Source organism: Gigantopelta aegis, chromosome 3 (assembly GCF_016097555.1).
Source record: "Gigantopelta aegis isolate Gae_Host chromosome 3, Gae_host_genome, whole genome shotgun sequence".
NCBI lineage: Eukaryota > Metazoa > Mollusca > Gastropoda > Neomphalida > Peltospiridae > Gigantopelta > Gigantopelta aegis.
In genome coordinates, this window is record NC_054701.1 from 22,972,711 (window position 1) to 22,997,241 (window position 24,531).

A 24,531-nucleotide genomic window follows, 5' to 3' on the forward strand; every position below is an offset into this window, starting at 1 on the left:
TCTTTTCAAACTTCAAATTAATATTTTGTCCAGCGTTGTCTGCTTGGTATAGAAATTTGACCAGGGGTCAAAGTTAGTAGACCAGTTTTTATTTTAATGTGGCGAAGCATTGTAATAATATAGCTAATTTTGAATTTGAATGATGTTAATATTCCAATCACTTTGCATCTCCATACAATAATCATAAACCGGGTACATGACGTTTCCGTTTTAAGAATGCTGGAAATATTCCAATGCAAAATTGCTATTGAAATTTTTTTGTGTGAACATTACTAATGCACCTGAATGTGTTTGAAAAAAATCTTGTGATTAAAAAATTGTACTTTTTACGAAATATGGATTTCAAGTGAAATTACAGTTAGATATGCTATATTTATTGTGTACGAAGCAAAAACAAGGGTGCGAAAAGTGACTGCCGTTGACCTTAATGTGTACGGAGATCAGATAAAACTGATAGTAGTGAGTCATCACTTTCGTACTTGAGCTAGCCTCATCAAAAGATTATTTCCTTGAGTCTATATGAAGTAAGAAGATGAGATATAGGTATTGCAAGTTGTCAGCTACAACTTTTGCATTGGAGTTTTATGTTTAGATCAGTGTCTCACAAACTATAAATCCAATGTCAATGAAACTTGGTTTATAAGTGCAGGGCTTGAACTTAAGAATTTGTCCCCCACATCAATTTTTAAAAGAATTACCATGGGTGAAACAGCCCAGCGACGGCAAATTGAGCCTGCCAATGGCAATATTTTTTAAAGTGACATTTGCAGCAACTAAAAGGTTATTTTTTTGTATGTAGACAAATTTCAGCTGTGGAAATGTTAAATAGTGGCAGATAACGTGCACCAGGTGTATACATTTTGCCATTGTTGAGGAGCTTTCTGCCTATGGCAATTTATATCTGAATGCCGTCGTTAAGTTCAAGCCCTGAAGGTGCACCTATGGATGTTCATCACATCGCACTGAAAAGATTTTTGGTAGGCAAGAGTTAATTGAATGGCATTCTTGTTGGGGTTGGGGTTTTGGGGGGTTTTCTGGCATCTTCCATCTGTTCCATAAATATGTCAGTCTTTCCGGTTACTAGAATTGCCATATGACATATTTGGAATTCTGGATTTTACCTCTACCTGGAACTATTCTTGTCCTTGCTCTTTGAAGAAAAGCTCCCAATAAACCCCTACGTTTTAATACCCTGCAATGTTTTCTGGATTTCCAAATGGTCTGCAGTCATCCCTGGTGTTGGCAATAACTCTCAGTGTTCATAGTATAAAAAAATTAAAAATCATTCTCTTTTTGTTCTTTTATGTTTTTTTGGCGTCTTCATTAAAAGATATGTGTTTGTTTTAGATCCGCCGGATGCAGGAGATGCTGATAAAGATGCAGAAAGAGATGGAGAACCAGAAACAAAGGCAGCAGCCGCAGGTTGGACGCCCACAGCAGAACGGTGACGTCAAGTCACATAACGTGTAGCTCACAGCAGACATAGTGAGTCTCGTCTTTATCACCGTCTTTAAACCTTTAGTAGTGTCAGTGTTTTATTTTTAAGGTAGATGTTTATCACTTTGCTTTAATGGGTCAGTATAATCCACCAGTGCAAACAGTGGTTGTAGCAAGGGTTTTGAAAATATATACATTGTATCTATAAATTAGTTGACAATATCAGTAGGATTAGATTTGTGACTTATTGATACGCTGTTGTATTTATGGGGCGGAACGTAGCCCAGTGGTAAAGCGTTCGCTTGATGCGCGGTCGGTTTGGTATCGATCCCCATCAGTGGGCCCATTGCGCTATTTCTTGCTCCAGCCAGTGCACCACGACTGGTATATTAAAGGCTGTGGTATGTGTTATTCTGTCTATGGGATGGTGCATATAAAAGATCCCTTGCTGCTAATCGAAAAGAGTAGCCCATGAAGTGGTGACAGCAGATTTCCTCTCTCTATATCTGTGTGGTCCTTAACCATATGTCTGACGCCATATAACTAATTAAAATGTGTTGAGTGCATCATTAAATAAAACATTTGCTTCCTTCTGTATTTATATACATCTTTTGACAAAAATATGTGTAAATTTATTTATTATAATAATACCAACATCAGTGTGTGTGTATGTGGGGGAGGGGGGTCTTGTTCTATAGTCTAGGTGTCAAAATTGGTGTTATGAATACCTAATAGCCCCCAGTTCGATACATGCATTTACTGGCATGCTTTGTTAATAATATTTTTTTTTTTTAAACATTAATTAAAATACATAACCTAATTAAAGATACTGTTATCCATACTCTGTCCTTTTTCATTGATCTGGCTGTTTCTGAGTTGTTGGAGGAATTTCTTTTGTGGGGATTTTTTTTCTTTTTTTCTGTGTCATCCACACTTATTTCAAATGATGTTTTGTTTTGTGCAATCAAAAAATTAAAACGTTTTCTTTATAAATTTCAGGTTTTCTGCTTGGTTCATCATGTGGATTTCCGATTGGAGATGAGTTTCCATCTCCTAGCCAAAAACAATTCTCCCAGCCACCATCATCATCTACAACTCCAGTACAGCACGTTTTAAAAACATGTCTTTTTCACTAGTCATCCAGTTTCAGTAAAACATTAACATGACACGTATTCTTTTAAAGATATATGTGGAAAAGGTGTGAATTGTTCACTCACCTTCGATAAATTGTTAAAAATTCAATCATGTTGGCTTTGTTGGAGAATGTGTGAAATTAGTTGCAATCATGTTGAGGAATTCGAAAAAAATACATTAGATGTATTTTTGACATGACACTACCAGTAATCGATGACCTTTGTATGATCATCTGTTTAAAATCGAGTGTGTTAATTTTGAATATCTTGAACTGAAGATCATGCTTCTTTCCTTTCTTTTTGTTTTTGGAAAAGGAAAAACAAATTAAACTAAAATCTTGCAAAGAGCTATGTACATCATTTATTTAGACATTATGACAGCCTCTCAAAAATTAAGTTAGGTGGTAACTACCTAAAATGTGAATGTTCAGTATGTTTTAATGATATTTTTATTTTAGTTATACTTTGACAGTCACATCATCATTAATCATAAAGCATATGTTTTGCTTACATTTTTAATATGATGGACCAACATATTGTTTTATGAAAATATAACGAAGCCTCAGGATTTCTGTCACCATGGTAATGGTGAATTATGTTACATGATAATGAGTATCGGACTTTCCTATCCGTGATTTTGCCAAAACACTACTAAAAATGATTGTTTCTGAGAAAACCAGACACCAGGATCATGTTTCACAAAATATTGTTAATCTACTTTTGCTACTAGCAGTTATACCTGTCGTTTAATAGTGTGTGACATCTGTTTTACACAGAAAATCACATCATTACAGTACATGGAGCATTCATAAAAGAAACTGAATTTTGTATACTTTAAACCATATTAGTTGTACAGATGGTAGTAAATCAAATTGTAATTTAATCATAGATTTACGTTTACCTGCAAAACTAGGTTTATGATGTTTTGTGAAATTGGTGCTTGAATAACATGATTTTTTTACTGTAACATAATTAAAATATATATATCCAAAGAGACATGACATGTCTGAGACAGGATGTAATCTTGAATACTAATTTGAAAACCACACATTAGTATCTCTGTTGTGTGCTATGATGGTCACATCTCATCTGAAGTTTCCTGTTCAATCAGTTGACAAAATACATATAGTACCGGTAATGAAGATGGAACATTTAAAATGTTAGTTCTTCAAGAGCAGTGCATCAGCTAGAATAGGCAGTGAATGTGGATTGATATTAAATGTAGCATTCATGTGAAGTCTTATTATCTCTGTATTTCATTGATACCTGTATTAACCAATTGGGTTTTTACAACTAATTTCTGTTTTTGCTTGGGGTTTTTTAGAAATTATCATAAGGAGTATGGGTCTTCTGTTCAACATTTTGTACAGAACACAATAAAAATAATTACTCAACCCTTGAACATATTTGAATACAAAATACTTTGTATGCTAAAAAAAAACCCTGATATACTTGTAGAGTATTAACCCCTCCCAGCTTCAAACATATATACTGACATGTATATCAAAAACAAATTCAGAAAAATACTGGGCATGTAAAATATTGCCTTCAAATTGTGCATACTGAGTATGTACCGATAAATGTTCACTTCGCTTACTTTTATCAATCTTCTCCCCTTTCTTCTAGGAAGAGAGAAGTCACTTCTCCTACTTTTTCAATTCCAGATTAGGGCCTGATACTCTATTCTCATAAACCCCATGAGATCATTTATGGAATAGTCTTCCTTTTATTTATTTTTTTTGGCTTTATTACTGAAGTTGAGTGTAGAACCAAAATATTGAATTGAATTATTTCTGTAGGTTGGAAAAGAAATGCTATCTTGTGAAATGGTGTAATTTTGTTTAAATTTAGATCTAATAGATGTCAAGGTGTATTTTATTAGTGAAGTTAGACATGTATGTGGCTTATTTGTAAATTAGCTGCCAATTGTTTTGCTGTATAGTGATTATGAATTAAAAAATAATTCTTTAAAAAAGCTTTAATTTCCGTTTAAAATGTTCGAATGTATATTTTTCTAAAATTATAATAATGCCAAGAATATATATTTGCTTGTTGGTTTAAAACATCCTACCAATCATTGAAGGATAAGGTTTATTATATTTCTAAAAATAAAGGTAAAACACAAATATTTTAAATTATTGTTGCATATTCTAGCAGTAATTCTAAATGTTAATCTTCATTCATTTCTAAAATGTGCATTCATATTTCTAGTATGTGCTTACGAACATTATCTGTTGTCGTACCTGCTGTATATGCTGAACGAAATGTATTGGTACATTTTTATGGCCTGTTAGGAAATTGTCAACATGTATGCCAGTAATAATGAAGATGTGATTGGTAGATTACATACGGAAATTGAGTTATATGAGATTTGCTGTGTTTTAATCTGCCCAATAACATATCACATATCTTCTATTAAACATAGTGATAACTTGCATGAGTCTCATTCTAAACTTTCATGTTTGTGTATTTTTCCTTTCTTTATGCAGTATATGTAAAACACTACAATTATTGCTGGCCCCAGAATTTCACATTAATGAACGATCATTTTAGTGTTGATTAGCACCTTTCTAATCATGTGAATAACATTGATGCTTTAAGTGCACTATTAAATTCTCAAGATAAAGGTATCCTTTAGCTGTGAATACTAGTAATGTTTTTAAACTGAAAAAATTTGATGTTTAATAGTGTTAACAGAATAAACCAGGGCTTTAGGAGCATTGCTGTTCATAAAACATGTTAACTGTTTTCTATAATCCATTGATTAGTTTACTGATGGCACTACCTGAAAACATCTTGTCCTCATTCTTCTGGATCCTGCAAAGTTTTCCACTTAACATTTCTTGTTAGTAGCATCAACAATGTTCACTCCCTAATATTTTACTGTGTAATTCATATAACCAAACAATTATCATGATTAGACACTATTTACAAATGTTTGTGCCTTGTATGAAGAATTATTTAACACATCATTAATTGTAGGAGGCTGGTACCTCATTACGTTTTTGGGGGAGTAGGGGTGATGGTAAGGGATGACAGTTGACTGGGTCGTGAGCAGTTTTGTAAAATACAGATCTTCTACATTATTATGATTGCATCTGCTTTACTGAGTGAACCTTGCAAAATGATTACAAATTATCAAGAGTAAAACAAGGATGATGTATTTTAAAAAAAAGGTCATTCAGTTTTACTCGGTTCAGTCAAAAGTCATTTGTGATAAGTAAAAAGGATTATCATAAAACTTTGGGGCCAAACTTTGTTTATAAAAGTCCCAGTTTTTAATATTTATAATTTATTAATAACTTCTTTATTATTATTTTTTTTTTAAATTTATTATATACTATATACTTCTTTTTTTCATATTTAATGATACAGAACTCATACCAGTATGCTTTTAGTTAATTACAGTATTTTAAAAACCCAAAACTTCATTGAATATTTTCTGGTGAAGGCTTTTTAAGACTTTATAAAATTCAATAATGTAAAACTTTAAATTTACAGCTATAAATAAATATATATATTGTATTGAAACTGCATTTCTATTTAAAACTGATGTTCAAAGCTTTGGTGATTTTTTTTTTCCCCACACTGAATTATACATCTTAATTATCATAAACTGATTTTTTCCCCTCTTCTTATATACAGCCCTTTGAATGTGGTCCAATACATTTTTGTGATCTAGTTTTGTGAACATTTTGTAAATCTTTACCTACACATACAGGATGTGTGCATGTGTCAGTTGAATGAAGTAAAGCTTATTTTTATACACATTATCTGTGTAAGCTGAATTAAAAGTTAGCAATTTAGTAATGATATTTGATGTTTAAGTAAAACATAATTTATTTATGTACCATTGCCTATAGTATACTTCAAGAGCTGTTTTTAGCAAAAGCCCATGTTGGTGTAATCAGCCACAGAGGTGGTTTGATAAGTGTTCTTATAGAGTAATGTCCCTTACTCAGAAAATTTCTTTAAAATATGTACTTGCCTTGTACAAATATTGCATTTGTTGTTTGGACGGACCTAATAAACCTTTCAAGAATATTCATGAACTCTCTATGTTTACATGTATGCCAATTAACATTTAAAATAAATATTAAATAATTTTATATAAAAAAGGTAAAATGTATTATGAATAATATTAAATAAAAACATTTGCTTCGTATTTGCAGTCATAACAGTTTGATGTTTTCTCATTAAAGCCACTGGACTCGGTTCTACACTTGCTATATTACAATTCTTGATATGTTTTCCCATTGTAAGAGGACCCCCCCCCCCCCCCCCCCCCCCAGTAAAAAAACAAACAAACATGAAACCTTGAAATCTAATATAATTTTTAGCATATAACACTGCTGAAATTATGATAACTCAAAACATAATAAAAAAAATTTAAATGATGCAATTTCAGTATGCAAAAATTTAAAATATAAGTACTAAATGTATGTTTTATTGGATCTTATCGAGTTTTTGATCCTTATGTTACAAATATCAGTTGTATGTATCTGTATGCATTTCCCCACCCCATTGGAAAACTTGTTTCAAAGCTTGGATCATTAGAACTCTAACCAGTGGCTTTCATGTAGTAGAACAATAATTGAGGAATAGAATGTTGTTTGCATTTGGTTGCAATAGGTTGCTTGTTTTTTATACAATCATTTTATAAGAAAACTTGTTATAGTATATCACAAAATGTATTCGATATTTTAATTGATATTTGTACATAAAAAAACGTATATCTCTTGATATCATCTTAATGTGTTCAAATAAATGTTGACATTATTCCTGTGCTCCATCAAAAATATCAAATGAAAAATATATCATTAACTTATAAACATTATTATTGTGTATTCATTTTTTTTGCATAAATGTATAGTTGTGCTTATTCACTTCAACGTCAGTTGAATACTTTTTGTATTTATGTGCTTTTCTTTCTTTCTTTTTTTTTTGTAATGTGAAATAAAACCATTTCCTACATTTTGTTTACTGTATGGTTTTATGTACATCTTATTAGGTCACCTGAGCCAAAGACTAAAAGTGACCCATTGCGATCCGTTTGCGTCCATCAAGTGTCATCCATTGTGCATAAACATTTCACATTTTTTACAACTTCTCAAAAACTACTTGTGGAAAGCTTCCTTAGCACATTGTGAAGCAATGAATTTGGTTATTCTAACCCCAAAAGAAGCCTGAGGGGCAGGGCCAACAGTTTGAAATTAATCCCTTTTTTTTTCTTTCTTTTTTTAAATTGTCTTGACTTCCAGAAGTGCTATAGCTAAATAGTCTTCATATTTGTAAAAGTCAATAGATGGTTTACATAATTTTGTTAATGTCATTAATGTTGGTCCCACCCCTACCCCCATATGTCCCCAGGGAAGGAGTAATGGGTTACTATAGTTACATAGAGGTATGCATTCAACTTCTCCAAAAGTACTTTACCAACTGTAACCAAATTTGTTGGGAAGCTTCCTTGGAACATGGAAAAAAAACACATGTAAATTTGGTAATTCTCTCTTTTTCACACATTTAAACACACACACACACACACACAAACACACACACATCCTGGGACCTTAGGAGAGGGGGGGGAAATCATCTACTCCACTTAAAACATTCTCAAGTTAGCAAAGCAAGTACGAATCTGAGGAGGGGTGAAATAAACATGACCAAAATTGATTGATCTGTGATGAATAGGCTAAGGTAACCTGAGACATTGCTCTGTGTCACAAGTTAACTGCAAGCGCACAGTGTAGACAATTCCTTTTGGTTGGAAAAATACATTTTAATTAAATTTAAATCAGGTTTTGGATATGATTGTAAGAAATAAACAATGCTAGACTCGACTGTCAACTGCCAGCAGAAATTTGGCCAACTAGACTGTTTTGTAATTTTCCCAACTTCTGACATAAGACGGGTTTCCCCAGATTAACAACTAATTGGTTATATGACGAGAATCGAGTTGTAATCTGAACGCTCAGACTAGCAACTGGACCGTCGTGGAAGTCGTGACAACAGAAAGTTGGCCAACTTTCGGCTAGTCCAGCTACAATTCATCTTAAAACCAAGTTATTTAAAAACGTGTCTAACAAACTTACGTTCGTTTGATATATTTTTGGAAACAACTTGTAAGACTTGTACCGTATCTAAAAGCTTATATAGGTCGACGAGAACAAACCGAGCAAGTAAAATTACGCTCAGTTTACAAATTAGGTTGAACTTAGGCTATCTCTAAATTACAAATAAAGATAAAACTAGCAAATGACTAGTAAACCCGTAAACTTGGGATTTTAACTCAAGGACCTTTACTTTACCATCTATAGGGCATTATCACAAGTTTGTTTGTTTTGTTTAACAACACCACTAGAGCACATTAATCATCGGCTTTTGGATGTCAAACATTTAGTAATTCTGACTCGTAGTCATCAGAGAAAACCCGCTACATTTTTCCATTAGCAGCAAGGGATCTTTTATATGCACCATCCCGCAGGCAGGAAAGCAAATATCACGGCCTTTGATATAGCAGTCGTGGTGCACTGGCTGGGACGAGAAATAGCCCAAATGGGCCCACCGACGGGGATCGATCATAGACCGACCGCGCATCAAGTAAGCGCTTTACCACTGAGCTAAAAGTTTAAAATTAAACAGAAAAAATTGATTTATTAATATTGCTATTTGATTGTCAAACATTTGGTCATTTTCACCACTGGGCTACGTCCCGCACTTCGGAAAACGTCACAGTTTGTCGACGGTATGTTTGGATTGCTACATGTAGCCTACCAGATCATGATAGACACCCACTATGATGACTGACAAGTGTTGGACAGCGCGTTAAGTTAAATGAGTACTGATGATGGACTAATTTGAATGACTGGCTTTGAGCCAACCCAGAAAGTTTTTATGATTTTGGAACCCTGGACTCCCCCCCCCCCCCCCCCACCCTCGATCCCCGCCTTATCACACTAACCAGGTGTGAAAAAAAGAAAGAAAAATAATAATAAATAAATAACATTTAAAAAAATAAACAAAAATAAATAGATAAATGAAGTAGTGTAAAAAAAAAAAAAATATATATATATATATATATATATATATATATATATATATATATATATATATATATATATATATATATAAACTTTAAAAAAGGAAGTGAATACGATAGATATTTAATGCGGGATTTGTTAGCGCATGCTCTTTGATGCTCCATGCTCGAGCAGACGACGTAAGGCAAAGGTTTTTATTTCAGATTTTAATAGGCCTAGATAACATTTATTAATTGTCAGAGTTATTCACAATCCTTGATTTTTTGGTTTTGTATTTTAGCTTTAAAATGACCAGCGTAAAAAATGCGTAAACGTCAGTTTTATTCTCACGACAGATTAATTCGACTACCGCCCCGTAACCAGATAGATTGCGTTTATTCAATTTTGCTACCTACCTTTTGAAGGTTTCAAAAATACTAAGTTAATTTTTATAGCCACGAATTATAACAGTTTATTCCTTTTTTTTCTATAGTGCATGAAAAAAACTTTCCAATAAAAATAATTCCATAGCATAAGAACTAACAGTGTAAGTAAGCTAATGTGGTGAAACGCATTTTGTCGATATAATGCACGACATACCAAAACCTACTTTTGAATTAGGCCCCTAATCATTTTATGTAAACCACAACAAAATAACTTTTATAAGTTATGTATTTAATACGATATATTATAAACAAGGTTTAAGTCCAGTACTTTTGTTATATTTTAATGTCTACAAAAGGAGATGAGCTCTAAAACTGACAGATTATGTGGTGCTATTAACTAGTCTTACAGAAAAATGGCGGGAAAAACAAAAAACGTCCAAACAAAATTGGGGGGAGGGTCAGCCTGAGACACATTGTCAGCATTAAATGAATGAAACAACATCAAACCTTTAACTAATGTATATAGGCTGAATTAATTTCTCAGCCTGAGACACATTGTCAACATTAAATGAATGAAACAACATCAAACATTTAACTAATGTATATAGGCTGTATTAATTTTCATTTCTCAGATCCAAAATGTTTTTATTATTTTGTATCTGGGTAATACATTTTATAGGCCCTATGCATGTACATGTATCTGTATATTTCACATTACAAACAACAAATTAAAATTTACAGAGTTTTTTCTTTCTGTTTGTAGGCATCAGGAGATGCTAGCAAAAGGGATAGAGGAGGGTGTATTAATTTGCCTTTCAATTAAGAGGGCAAGAAAAATCTTAACGGTTTGTGGTGTGGCAATGGCCCCGACTTCCACTTATCACACCTTGATGGTTTTAACAGTCATAACTTAATAGGACAAAAAGCTTAATGGTTTTGAAAATGAAGATATTTTGAATGTTAAATATTTTGTAAAGTGCTAATTTTAAAATTTAATTTTATCATATTTTTATATCTGGTTGATGACTTGTGTTTAAAGGACGAACATTTATAACTGCTGTGACATATTTGCAGTAAGGAGTGGGATCAAGCTCAGTTGGTAGATTGTTTGCCTGAGGTGCCAACATTTTAGGATCGAACTACCTTAGTGGACCCATTCTCTGATTGGATTTATTTCCATCCCATCCAGTGCTTCACAACTGGTATATCAAAGGCTGTGGTGTGTACTGCCCTGTGCGGGAAAGTGTAGATAAAGGATCGCTTGCTGCTAATAGAAAAATGTAGCAGATTTCCTCTAAGACTTAAGACAAATTGCCAAATGTTGACATTCCAACAGCTGATGATTAATAAATCAATGTCCTCTAGTAGTGGTCAATTTAAACTTCAACTCTTTTCATAATCAGAGATTACATGTACATGTATACTCAATATCTATATAGTTTATATTATGTAGGAACAGAAATGAAAGTGAGGAAAAGGATGTAATTAGTTTGGTTCATATTTATAAACTGTTGAATGCACGTCATAACCTACTTTCAAAAGTTAATCAAACAATCTATCAGATTAGTTATGCTATGCCTATTTACTGCAATGAATAAGTTTCTTACATATTTTCATATTCATAACTATAAATGTTTGAACTTAGAAAGACTTAACTTCGGCTCATTATTCTGGTTTAATTTTAATCAAATGACTCTTATAAGCCCTGTGTTTTTAAAAAACACCCAAGAGCATGGAAAAGCTAAATTTCATTATTTATCAACACTGCACTGCCAGTAACAGGCTTGGGATAGACGTGCCTGAACCTTAAATAGGATATGGGCACGCTAATAGATTTCAGGACCAGGGCCTGTGCTTATAAAACCTTTAGAGTCCAGACTCAATCTCAAATGACGTCACACACATACAGTTTGTATGGCGTTGCCATGACGTTCACATCTCAGACTCTATTAAGAGTCTTGAGTCTAGACTCTTAAGTTTTATAAGCACCAGGCTAGGGCCAGGTAACCAGCTGAAAACCTAACCATGTTTACCTTTTTTTAAATTTTTATTATGTATGTATGCTCTTTTATTCATTATGCCTAAAATTTGAAATTGGGTCACTATTAATTAATAGCCAAATTGAAATACCAGTAAAAAAAAAAGGGCTCTTTAAAAAATTAGATTTAGTTGATTCTTAAATGAGCCTTTTGGTTATTTAATTTATGAAACATTTGCCGACTTAACTTTAAAGGTTCGCGTTATAATAAAGTAAATTTAAAACCAGACAAAAAATGTTTTGCCAAGTTGTTGTCAGTATCAAAAGACTACATTTAATGTTTTCATTTTCAGTAAAGACTTATTTCAATTATTTTTTTAATATAAAAAAAAGTAATTAAAATCCTCCATTAAATAGTTATTTGCCTAAAAGGAAAAACGTACCATTGAGTTAACTCCCTTGAACATTTTGCAAAAAAATCCAGATTAATTTATCATAACAGACAATTTATAAAGATATTTACACATTAATTTGGGAATCAACATGTATTAAAACAATAAAGACAATATTAAAAACAAAACAAAAAACCCCCCAGATATATAGACCGGACTAAAAACTTGTGGCTGGTTAACTATTATCTGATATCCATAAATAGAATGCACATTCGACATTATCGCGATGATCTAAATTTAGAAGGAGGGTCTGATACGCTATATCAGAAACATTAGTTTTTACACTTAAGTTACGCTTTTGTTATTAAATATGGTTATTTCTTTAATCTAGAAACCTATTTACACCAAATTGGATGAGCGTATTGTTTATTTCCCCATGTTGGTTAAAAGCATTTGATCTGACATTATTTAACGGTATGCACTTGGGATTTTTTTTGACTGGCCAATGATAGCTGCTATTGACATCGTTCGCAGTGACGATTAGGTGTTTGGTATAGTAGACTCGGTATATTCCGTAAGAAACGAAAACGTTCCAACACAATGTAACTTTGGAAAACCTCAGGCTCGTAAACAAAATCTTTCTGCGAAACATAGCGTAGAGGAATGTATCAAGTTGTTCTGATTGTAACTAAATGGAAAGTAAAGACGGACATTGTAACTAAATGGAAAGTAAAGAATACACAAGCAAAACCAGCCGAGGCATTCCAAATGGTTTTAGACTGTTCAATAGACTGGGGAAGTGGTTGCTATTATGTCCTATATGGGTTTGGTTGCACATATACTAATAGGAAACCAGTTGAAAACAATAAATAAAAAATAACTTTCCGATCTCTTACAAAGATTAGTTATTTGGATTTTGATACATAATACAATATGCGGAAATTTTCGGTCACCAGGCACACGTGATACAGTTTTGACTTACCTGATGCTATTTTGACTTGTCCTGGGTGATCGGGCGACCGTGTTGGTCCCATGTGGAATTTTATATTTGGTAGACATGGTTGATGAATTAGTGTAGGGACATTCCTGAGTTTGCTGCATTGTAAGATGTTTCCTACTAATATATTCCTACGATTAAACTTACATATTATTTTCTTGTTTAGAATGTCAATGTCTGTATATTCAATGTGTCTCTGGTCGTCTTAATATTTGTAAGAAGCCCAAACTGGATTTGTCTTCAAATAATTTCGTACATACAAAAAAATATATTTTAGGAAATAAAATAAAATTGAATCTAGTACAAATATTAGAATGATCAGAAACACGTTTAATATACAGCCACTAGTATTTTATACAGAAAAATATATTTGATATGTAATTACAATCGTTAAAAAGTCTCTGTTAGTCGATAATGTCTTAAAAATTGCAGTAAACTCAGGAATGTCCCTTTAAAAAGAGGTATTTCAAAATGTGCACTACTAACCAATTCTATATATCAGGATTTTGTGCTTTTGCATTTCCTATATTTTGGGTTGGAAGCACAAGATTATGATTTGGAATCTCAAATATCTAGATTGTACATCACTTTTACGAATTCAGTACAATCCTAAAAATAATCAAAACCAAATTCATTCCATAGAAATAAAATATGGGTGCTATGAATTGTGCAATTCTAATTTAAGACTGGGTTTTGGAGAGAGAGAAAAAGAATGTGAATTGTTGAATATTTGCTGTTACGTATCAGATCTAAAGTAATTATTTTATTAGTATAAAAATAATGTTCTTGGAATCAAGTGTCATTAATGAAATCAAGTTCTCGTTCCCCTCCACCCAGGATACAGATATTATATTTTTTAATGTGTTAAATGTTTATTCACATAGTATTCAAATTTTATGAAAGGGATATGGCACAGTATTTTGTCACATGTTTAAATAAATAACTTTATGACAATTTAAGTAAAGACTTATTTTGGAGATTAATAATCAATTAGTGCATTATTAGGCAGATAGATAAAATTTAGTTATGCTGGTATCTTGTGTGTGTATACATTTTAAAAGGCAATTAAATGCAGGACCATCTGCAGGGCTCGGAATTGTAAATAAAGTATTCATATCGGTTGATCTAACAGCTCATTTGAGGCAAAAGAGACTGGATAGTTGATAGTGTGTCATTCTTATTATGATGTAAAAATAACCAGATCCTTTGCAAGTGTTTTTGTTTTAGTGGATAATTTTTTTTGGTGTGTACAAGTATATGTTGTTGTTTTTTGGTTTTTTTGGTTGTTAGTTCTGTTTCTAATTGGGAGTGTATACATGAAAATTGTAAATTTTATTGGGAGTGTATCCATAAAAATTGTACATTTTATTGGGAGTGTGTCCATGAAAATTGTAACTTAAAAATAAATGTACATTGAAAGAAAAGATACACAAGTTAATAGTTTAATTTATAAACATAAGTAGCACACGGCTTCATGAAGGTACAGCCTCCAGTTACACTTTTAATTTGTTTTTCTGGCGTCAGCTTGGAACTTTGTACATAAGGATTCTGCTGACGGCATGTCAGGAAGTCTCTCCAAAATAGACTTCCTCCCAGTAATTTGGACAAGTATGAAAAATATTGACTTTATCTGCTATTAGAGGTAACATATTTCTTTGAATGTAAACATGAAAAGGTTGATGGGGCACATGTTTCCTTTAAGTATGTGGTATTCAGAATAAGGAATTCTTGACAAATGTTTATTTGAGATTCAGTTTTGTAGTTGGCATATATAAATTGATACATATTCAGTTTGCATTGTATTTGATTAATTTTGAACACATTCAAAGGAAAGAAAAGGAATACTTCAGGGTTTTATCACCCATATTTCTAGACTCCAATCATCGGCATCATTCCCCACCATTCACAAAAGGCTACATCGGTTTTTTATTCCCAATTTTGGACTAAAACATTCCCAATCTGAATGTAGATATTCCTTTTGTTTATTATTATATAGAGATATATTTTGACAAACGCCCCTTCCCTCACGACACAAAAATTCCCAAAGTCAATGCTATGGACATAGACGTTAAGTTAAATTTTAGAAATAAAACCCTGTACTTGTTTAAAGGAGAGGACAATTAAGGCATTTGGCCTGGTATGCATATTCAACGATATATAATGCACTTTATTGCTTAATATCAACACGTGTAATCGAATAGTTAATTAATAAAACGGTTAAATGTGACGGCTATTATATATAACGGACGCAGACATTTTGTACCATCTCAGTGAGTACGCCCTCTGGCGAGCTGGTGGTTACTTAATACTTAACGCGTAACATCAGGAATGAGCCTCAGAACTAGAGAAACACGATCTACCTGGTTATTGTGAGATGATAAATAGTCATACATTGCAATGTTCTGTAATAATACACATCCCAGTAAGCTGGCAATAAGTATATCCAGCACTACATATATTAGTTTTCAATACAAAATAAAATACCATTGTCAAAGTGGCTACACAACAAGTCGAAACAATTAACAATGTTTTGCCCATGCATTAACCTACTTACTGAAATGATACACGGAGTGTTTTCTTAGTTAATTGGTCTATGCTGTTAGTCGCTTCTACCTGTGATTCCTGATTGGCAGGTGTGTATTTGATTGGTAACCAGACGAGCCAATTAATTGACGCTGTCTAGACCCTAAAATTGTAATGGACATGGTTTATTACTGTAAATAGTTCTGTAAAACTATTGATTAAGTAGACTTTTCCATCTAAAACTACAGAACTGACTAATTACATAGTCCCAAAGAAAAGAAAATTATACAACTTGAAATATATTTAGTTAAATAGTTTATTATAATATTATGTCATTTATGCTGTTTTACAAGTCAGGTTGATCAAAGAGAAGCGCCTTGTCGAAAATTACTGCTTTTGTTTACACTGTGCATACAGGAGATGGTCAGGAGCTGACGTCACTTCGCCCCAAGCTATCCCACTTGACGTCACAAAAACAAAACAAAATGGCTGCCCCCAGTTAGCAGGAATAATCATGGTTTTTTATTAACTCTAATATTACGCGTTTTTCATTTGCTAAAGTGTCAGTATGTATTGGTGGTCTGGGTATGCATCTTTCCAACACATACGGCTCTTGTTTGAGTTGACCCTACCTTTAATGACACCTGAGTACATTTTAAACTATGTCATGATCTATCTAACATGGCTATTTCAACACTTGGATGAGAGGTAGATGAAAACCATTGTTGCTACTTCCCACTGGAAAAGTAGCAAGAAATATTCTTAAACAGTTTCTCAGAGGCAGTACATTACATTCCATGCCTTTTGATGTACCAGTTATGGGGCTCCAATTGGGATGGGGAGAAACCCAAAGCTAGGTATTTGTCTGCTAAAACATACTAAGCTAAAATATTTATCTACAAACATTGAAAACAAGGAAAAGCTAAATTTATATAATTCCAGGCAATTCAGCTGGTACTGGCTCGCTGGTACTGGCTCGCACTCGGAGCAAGTTGTTATGACTCAATGAGTAGGTGTAAGACCACTACACCCTCTGCTCTCTCCTGGACAGACATCCCAGATAGCTGAGATGTGTACCCATAACTGTGTGCTTGAACCTTAATTGGATATAAGCACACAAAAAAAAGAGTTAAAATGAATGAACTCTGTTATCAGCCTTGCATGTTGGAATGGTGAGGTGGTTAAGCCGAGCCCACTCGGAGCAAGTTTAATGACTCGGTGGGTAGGTGTAAGGCCACCACGCTGACTTCTCTCTCACTAACCACTAGCTGAGGTGTGTGACCAGAGCAACATGCTTGAACCTGAATTGGATATAAGCATGTAAATAACTAACAATGAAAGGAAACGCATGAAAGAAATCTGTGTAATAGTGTTATGTACAACTCCATACTGAGTTGTTAATATTCATTGTGGGTGGGAGTCTGTACCCAGTAACTAGCCTACATGCCTTATATTATGGCTAAACCACTATGCCATTGAGGCCAGTTAAAAAATGAATAAATCTTTGCTTTACAGCTTTTGTATTGCATTTGAATGCACTAATATTGCATACTGTTGCTGAACTAAGAAAACCTCATATCTGCATTTTGTATGTCTTTCAAGAGACAAAAAAAAAAAATGTTTTGTGACAAGCTGATTCAGGATAACAAATGGCTTTTAAGAAATATATCATGCAGAATAAAGGTTTTATTCTTCATGTTACAGTACTTGAGAGCCATTTGTTACTTTGAATGAGCTTGTAACAAAACAGTTTTTTCGTCTCCTAAAAAATATTAAAAATGCGGATACAAGGTTTTCTTAATCAGTTCTCTACATTAACTTTTCAACCTGAATAATCTACTGACAAAGGCCAAAAGAGATCCATATTTTATAATATTCTCAACGGTCATGTTCAGTAAGAATGGCATCTTGTGTATGACAGCACACGTACATGTGAAGCCAGATGCTCATTGGGTAATAGCCAAATGCCTAGAACAGATAATGTTCAAACTGACATTTTTAACAACACATGCCTGCATGCAGGTGTATTGAGTGATCTTGCACTTTTTATATGACTACCAGTGTTATTGTAAAACATTTTGTATACCAACTTCAATGGGGTAGTGGTCAACATATCAGTTTTAAATACCCATTGTATCTTTTCACATTAAATGCTCACATTAATCATTTTTAATTCAGCTTTTAGATGAGTTTTAATTGCTGATGTGAATTGCAGTGTGTTATTTGAAAACCAAAACTGAATCAAACAACTTTTTGCTTTGGATTTTACCTGTTAATAAGAATTTTGTTTTGTATATTTAAGGATTGTCTGTTATTTCTTTTACGTTCATCGAGATATGAACAAAAAAAATCTTCCACAATCCATGTGAATCGGCAAAGCCATTCTCTCATACGTTTGCAAATGTGTTTTTTTGTTCATACCCAGATGAACGTAATTTTTTTTTTACAGACAATACTTATAATTAAATTTGAAACATACTTACTAATAACAACATTCAAAGTGCATATTTTATTTTAAATTATTTTTTGGGTTAAAACAATAACGCCCAGTAAGACAAATTACCAATATAAAATGATGTCATCAGGTATGACATTCCCTGACGACGTAATTTTTACATTCATCGATAAATGAACAAACTCCCGTTGCTACAGCTGGACCAATGGAATGACATTATATTGTAATGAATGTAACGGAAATTTAATTATATATATATATATATATAAAATAAATATGGCAGCTGACCTCAGCTAGAGCTACTAAAAACATTTAGGATCATCGGAAATCTAGATACAGACTGATAATAAAAGTAAGAAAATTTAATTAGTACTCTGTAGTATATTTTTATCATAAAAAGGATAAGTAATGCTGAATAGTCAGTTTTGCATTTAATGATTATACTTTCATGTTTAACTGTTGTGGATGCACATGAGGATGTTTTTCATAGTGCATTTAAATTAATTTATCTTAATTTTAAAAATTATTTCTGGTGTGTGTGTGTGTACATGCATGTGTGTTGAAAAAGAACTAGATTATAGATTGTACATCATGTATTAAAAAAACCTTCCATAATTTATGATAGGCAAGGCAAATTATTATTATTATTATATATATATATATATATATGAATCTTTGTCCTTTGAATTAATCCACTGATTGGTTTGGACCTATATTTGACCCAAAAACAAGTAAGTAAATTAATTAATTAAGTACAAATAATTAGGTTAATTATGTTCCTAGATTTTATGGTGTGCATGTACACATAAAAGAAAAACAAAGAAATGTATGTCTTTCTTGTTTTCTTTCTTCTATTATTAGTTTTTTGGGGTAATTTGTTTGGTGGGGGCTTTTTTTGTTTTGTTTTTTAACTTTAATGTTAAGTACTTAGTATATTTTTAAAATACATACAATCCGTAGAACATTTTTTCTTTTCTTCTTTGGTGTTAATCTACTGCTTGGACTGAGAACAAGCAATGCATGGCATTACAAAGCATGGCAGCCAGATGTTCTGACAAACAATAGGACAGCATCGAAGGTCTGCTCTTTGTTAAATGAGCTCGCTTTGCAATAAATCAATAAAGCTAATTGAAACCACAATTTGTCTGATCACTTTAACAACCAAACAACTAGAAAAAAGAAAAGAAAAAAACAAAACTATTTTAAACTAAATAAACAAGTTTGAAACAAGTACATGTATGTACCATGAATCTATTATATTGCTCTTAATTTAAAACATGTGGTGTAATAGTTACCATGGTAACCCCTGGTGTGATATGGATGATTTTCACCCCTCTTGTCAAGGACATGAAACAATGTTTTAACCCTTTGGAAGCAACATTAAAAAAATATATATTACAAATATATAATTTCCAATATGTTTTAAAACAATTGGACTTAAACAGTCTGAAAAAAAAAAAAAATATTATTTGTAGTTTTAAATAAATAAATGAAAAATTCTTAACGCAACAAAATCTGCATTAGTTAAAGGGTTAAACACTTTGATATAAATCAATGTCATATCAAAAAAACATGAATGAAACAAGCTTTTACAATATTTTCCCGTATATATTCCATCTACCGGTAAATAGTTCATCTATATAGGCCTATATATTGATCTGTTTGCACAGAGTAGTGCTGTTACAAGGAATCTGTCTGCAGCTGTGTGAAAGCCAGTTTAATGTGTGTGTGTTGAACTATTATGAGCATGGTCTCAGGTAGTAGTAGACTGTAAAGTCTGCTAAGGGATAGTACGTTTCCACTCTGTTATATAAAAAAAAGATATCAGAACTTATATCTGTTCTGATGATGATGATGTTATGGATAATGTTGCAGATACAAATCCATAATTCATTGACTGGCTCGCTTGGAATTATTTTCTCACCATTGTGTTAGTGGTCTCAGTGTGTCAATTCTGTGTCACTGTGGATCTGGTAGCCTGCATTATTTTGATGTACTGGAAAACGTGGTTCGTGCTGTATTGTAATTTCATTGCTTAGAACGTTTTGATAACATTGATGCAAGTAAGTAGTGTTGCTTTTCATGTGTAGTCTACACATTTTTAATTAGTATATTTAGTCAACGTAATTTGTATTGACTATGATTATGTTGGTGTATTGTGTTAATAATACTATACTTAAAATATATTGTGATTGATATGACAACGGCTAATTTTTATCTTGCAAAAAAAGAAAAGTATAAATATATAATTTGTAAGTTTTTTGTACGCGTATCTAATGTAGCAGGTTTTTTGTTTTTTATAGCAATGCTTTAGAAATTGTCAGTAAAAGTTGTTTGAAAGATTGTTTTAATTGATTTATAACATCATCAGAGGTGCAGAAATGGAAAATATCTCACTAGTATGTTAGAGAAGTACCAACCAAAATTTACTAGTGGTAAGAATTGCTACTAGTTAGTTCATCAGTCTACATCCCAATATTGTTATAATGCAAACTTCAAATGATCATCCAGATCATCAGAACATGAAACTCATTTTCATTCCAAACTTTGATACTAATTTAAAATGCAACATTAAAGTAATAAAGTATAGAGCGAAAGAATTAAACTCAAAAGAAAGCTAGATGACAGAAAAAAAAATAGACTGGTGTACATATTGTTCAACTTGACCTTCCAAAATCTCAAAGTGCAATTATAATTGGTAATTGTCCCTTTTTCATAATTTCCCATTGAGAAATTATCCTGCATTGGTGTAACATAAAAAATATAATTAGACGATTTGGCACTTACAAATTAATGACTTTTTCAGTACTAAATATTGGGGGCGTACCCAGGATTTTGTAAAGGAGAAGGTTCATCACAATATTTTTAAAAGGGCAAGTTTCAGTTCACTGAATGCAAATGTGGCAAACTACCAAAGGGAACAAGGTCAGTAGGAGGTTTACGGGCATGTTTCCTGGAAAATATTGAAATACAGATGCTCAGAGATGCATTTTTAGAGTAATTTAGTGTTGTATATTGTGGATGGTGTAATTAAAAATGTCACTTCAAATGTGGGGTTGTGTGTGCGGGGGTGGGGGTCGGGTGGGGGGGGGGGTGTCACAGGACCACTGGATCTGCCAATGAATATGACAGCACATAGTATAAAGAGTTTTATTTTTTGCCTGTCTTCATTGTTAAATTTTGTAATAAAACAGTTGTTTTTAATACAATTCTTTGTCCATTTTTTTAAAAAGTTAATAGAATTTTGGTTTTTTTAAAATTATCTGTGAACATGAATAAAATACCAAATTATTGCAATACTCAGAAAATGGTGTAACGAGGTTTACTTCATTTCTTTAAGTATGGATACCGAAAATAAAAGGATTTTAAATGAATGAAAAAAATAGCTGAGGTAGTAAATAGAACAGCAACCTAACAGTTCTTTAAAATTTATGTTCCTCATGAAATAATTTTTATTTGTCACTTGCTAAAGATCATGACAAATAAAATTTATTTCACTTGTTTATTATCCTCTATTTAAGTCTTTGTCTTTTGAATAAATGGCTATGTATTTAGTTTACAGTGATTTAAAAAAAAATTTTTTTTTTAAATCACTGACTTTTTGATCATATTTCTGTTGAGTAATAACAATAGTTTGAGTCCAGAACTAGCTTTTCCTAATTTCACATTACATACTGGTATGATTGATTTATATAAAATAAAGAAATACATTTTTTTGGTTTCTTTCAGGTTCACAGTTTGTGAATAAATGAGTGTGTATATGACTGAATACTGCAGTTCATACCAGTAGAAATTCATTCGTATATGCACAACTGATACCAGATTTAGTGGGAAAATGTTTCCCTCAGGTCAACCCAAATTTGGTGGAATGCCAACATTAACTGGATATACGGGTGCACCCCCAACATCTGGATGTTTAGGTCTACAAGCGGCTCTGCAGACAGGACTGCCAATGGGTTGTACACATTATTTCTTTTCTTCAGCATATATAAATATGTTATTCATTTCCTTATAAAACTTTACTTTTAGTTTGTTTTATATCCTGACATGGTATTTTATTTCATTAATCACCAAGTGGCCTGCACATTGCACAATGCAGATAAAATATTGTATATGGGTTTTATAAAGTTGAATAGTTTTTATTTTAAAAAAAAATATTTTATACACTTTATTGTTATAAAAAGAGTTAAAATTAATTATTGCATTTATGATAAAACAAAATATCAGCATATACAAACAAACAAAATCTCAGCATTTCTTTAAAACAATTCCCTACTAAATGATGTATACAAATAATTTGCTAACATTTATATATAGGCACCTAAACATGCAGTGCAGGTGTTTTTAAGAGTTAACAGCTGGTGAATGTTTCAGTTCAGAATCTTGTGTGCCACAATTTTCAGTGGATTGTCTTGAAATTTTATCCAGAGAATCTGAGATTCAATGTTACATTTATATCACTCTATGTAAGTTCCAGGCATGATGCCAAAGTTTGTCACGGTTTCACACTGTAAAGTATGTTTAGTGGGTAATTGTACATAACTGAAGACTTGGACACATCCCTATCATTGTCTGAATATATTATGTTGTAAAGTAATTTAGATACCTGCATTGTGTGCCTTCTAAAGTTTTTGGCACCAAAACTAGTGACCAATTCGTTTTGACAACGTATTAATTTCTGTTATTTGTTGATGTAGATGATGGCAAGCCTTGCTGGAAAAAGACTGGTGAATCGCATGTAAGTTCAGTATGATATTTATAACATTGGCTTCTTCGCCATGATTTAGTGTACCTCTCATGCAGTTTGGTTTTCAGGTGGGGTTTTTTGTTTTTTGAAACGCCAAAAACCTTTAACACAGTGACAACTTTAGACATTTAAAAAAAGAAAATTGACATTATAAACATGGAAGATGATTAGATGTATGGTGAAGCAGCAGTACTTGCATTTTGGAATGGGACTACTTGACAGGGCCATGTTCCACACTTGATGTCAGTTGAACTATTTCAGTATCACCCAAGCCAGAGATACATGGAACCAGCAGTGTATTCCAGGTAATCATCCCCCATGTGGGGTCATGTACATACACTCGGAAGACACACCCATAACTGCACCCGTGAAGTGGGTAAAACTGTACATGGCCTTACATCTACCCATTGAGCCTAATGGTCCATTCACTCTGGGTTGGAGCTGGTACCTGCATTAAAAATCCCCTATTGTCTCAGGTGGGATATGAACCCAGTACCTACTTCTTCTTTTCTTGCTGCATTTAAATTACAAGTTTTTTATGCACTACTGAATTCAAAGAAAACGTTTATCTGGCTCATGTTTCTACTTAAAATTCAATAAACCATTATTAAACCTAATATTTTTTATCAGTTTGTTTGCAGCATAAAGTTGTAACTTGTTTCTCCTTTTTTTTGTTCATAGAAAAACAAATACTCATTTTGGGTGTTGCTTGATAATTAAATGCTCTTAGTAACTTATACTCAGTAATGTTTATGTTTACTGTTATGTTTAGGGGCACAGTATGTTTCAAGTTTGCCATGTGTTGTCTTTGTCATACAGTTTTGTCAATGAGGCATTCATTGATATTATAGTTATATCACAGTGATGGAAATAAGCAGAAAATTTCACATCTAGAAATCTACTTGTCCACCTATAATTCCACTTGTCCAAATAAATGATTTGTTTTATTCAAGTGCAAGGACAATGTTTTTGGTTGCTCAAAATGAAACTGCATTGAACATTTTTATTTGTCCACCGGATAACCAGCAAAGTACATTTTGCTTGTCCGAGCCGATTTTCACTTGTCAGGACAAACGGACAAGTGTTTATTTCGAATGTCACACAGTAGTGCAGTCTGTTTGTCAGTAAAATTATGGACACATCTGAGATTGCATAATTAGCAATATTTACATTCACTATTTCTGAAATTAACTGGGAAAGAATTAATTGCATTGCATATTATTTTATGTGCATGCTGTTCAGAAGTAATTGGCAGAGTCTACTACTACTTTCTTAGAGACTGTGTATCATGGTCGATTTTCAGCTACTTTCAGTAAAGTCTTTCTTTAATAATTAACATTGGTGTCAAAGGGTCAAAGCAAATATTGGGACAATGTACAGAGTAGAAAAATCTGCCTGGGTTTTGAGGACATAAATAGATGAAGTATGAGTCATCTGTGGAGACACTAGCACTGGACAAGGTTC

The 24,531-nt window shown here is 32.6% G+C and overlaps 2 protein-coding genes across 8 annotated transcripts in view; both read left to right on the top strand.

Moving 5' to 3' along the window:
* LOC121367713 (septin-2B-like) overlaps nt 1-6,852 on the top strand; it is a 123,508-nt gene extending 116,656 nt beyond the window's left edge. For all 6 annotated transcript variants that reach the window (XM_041492049.1, XM_041492046.1, XM_041492045.1 and 3 more), the window contains 2 exons: nt 1,348-1,485; nt 2,437-6,852. In XM_041492049.1, the coding sequence (XP_041347983.1) occupies nt 1,348-1,470 (123 nt within the window). In that variant the 3' untranslated portion in view covers nt 1,471-1,485; nt 2,437-6,852. The remainder of the gene's footprint in view (nt 1-1,347; nt 1,486-2,436) is intronic.
* A 2,894-nt stretch (nt 6,853-9,746) lies between these two features.
* Nucleotides 9,747-24,531, top strand: part of LOC121367715 (septin-2-like) — a 69,825-nt gene continuing 55,040 nt past the window's right edge. Inside the window, exons 1-3 of one of the 2 annotated variants that reach the window (XM_041492051.1) lie at nt 9,747-9,789; nt 22,050-22,276; nt 23,018-23,058. In XM_041492051.1, coding sequence (XP_041347985.1) covers nt 22,156-22,276; nt 23,018-23,058 — 162 coding nt within the window. In that variant the 5' untranslated portion in view covers nt 9,747-9,789; nt 22,050-22,155. Of the gene's footprint in view, nt 9,790-20,175; nt 20,384-22,049; nt 22,277-23,017; nt 23,059-24,531 lie in introns of those variants that run through there. The other variant, XM_041492052.1, reaches the window with a different exon arrangement.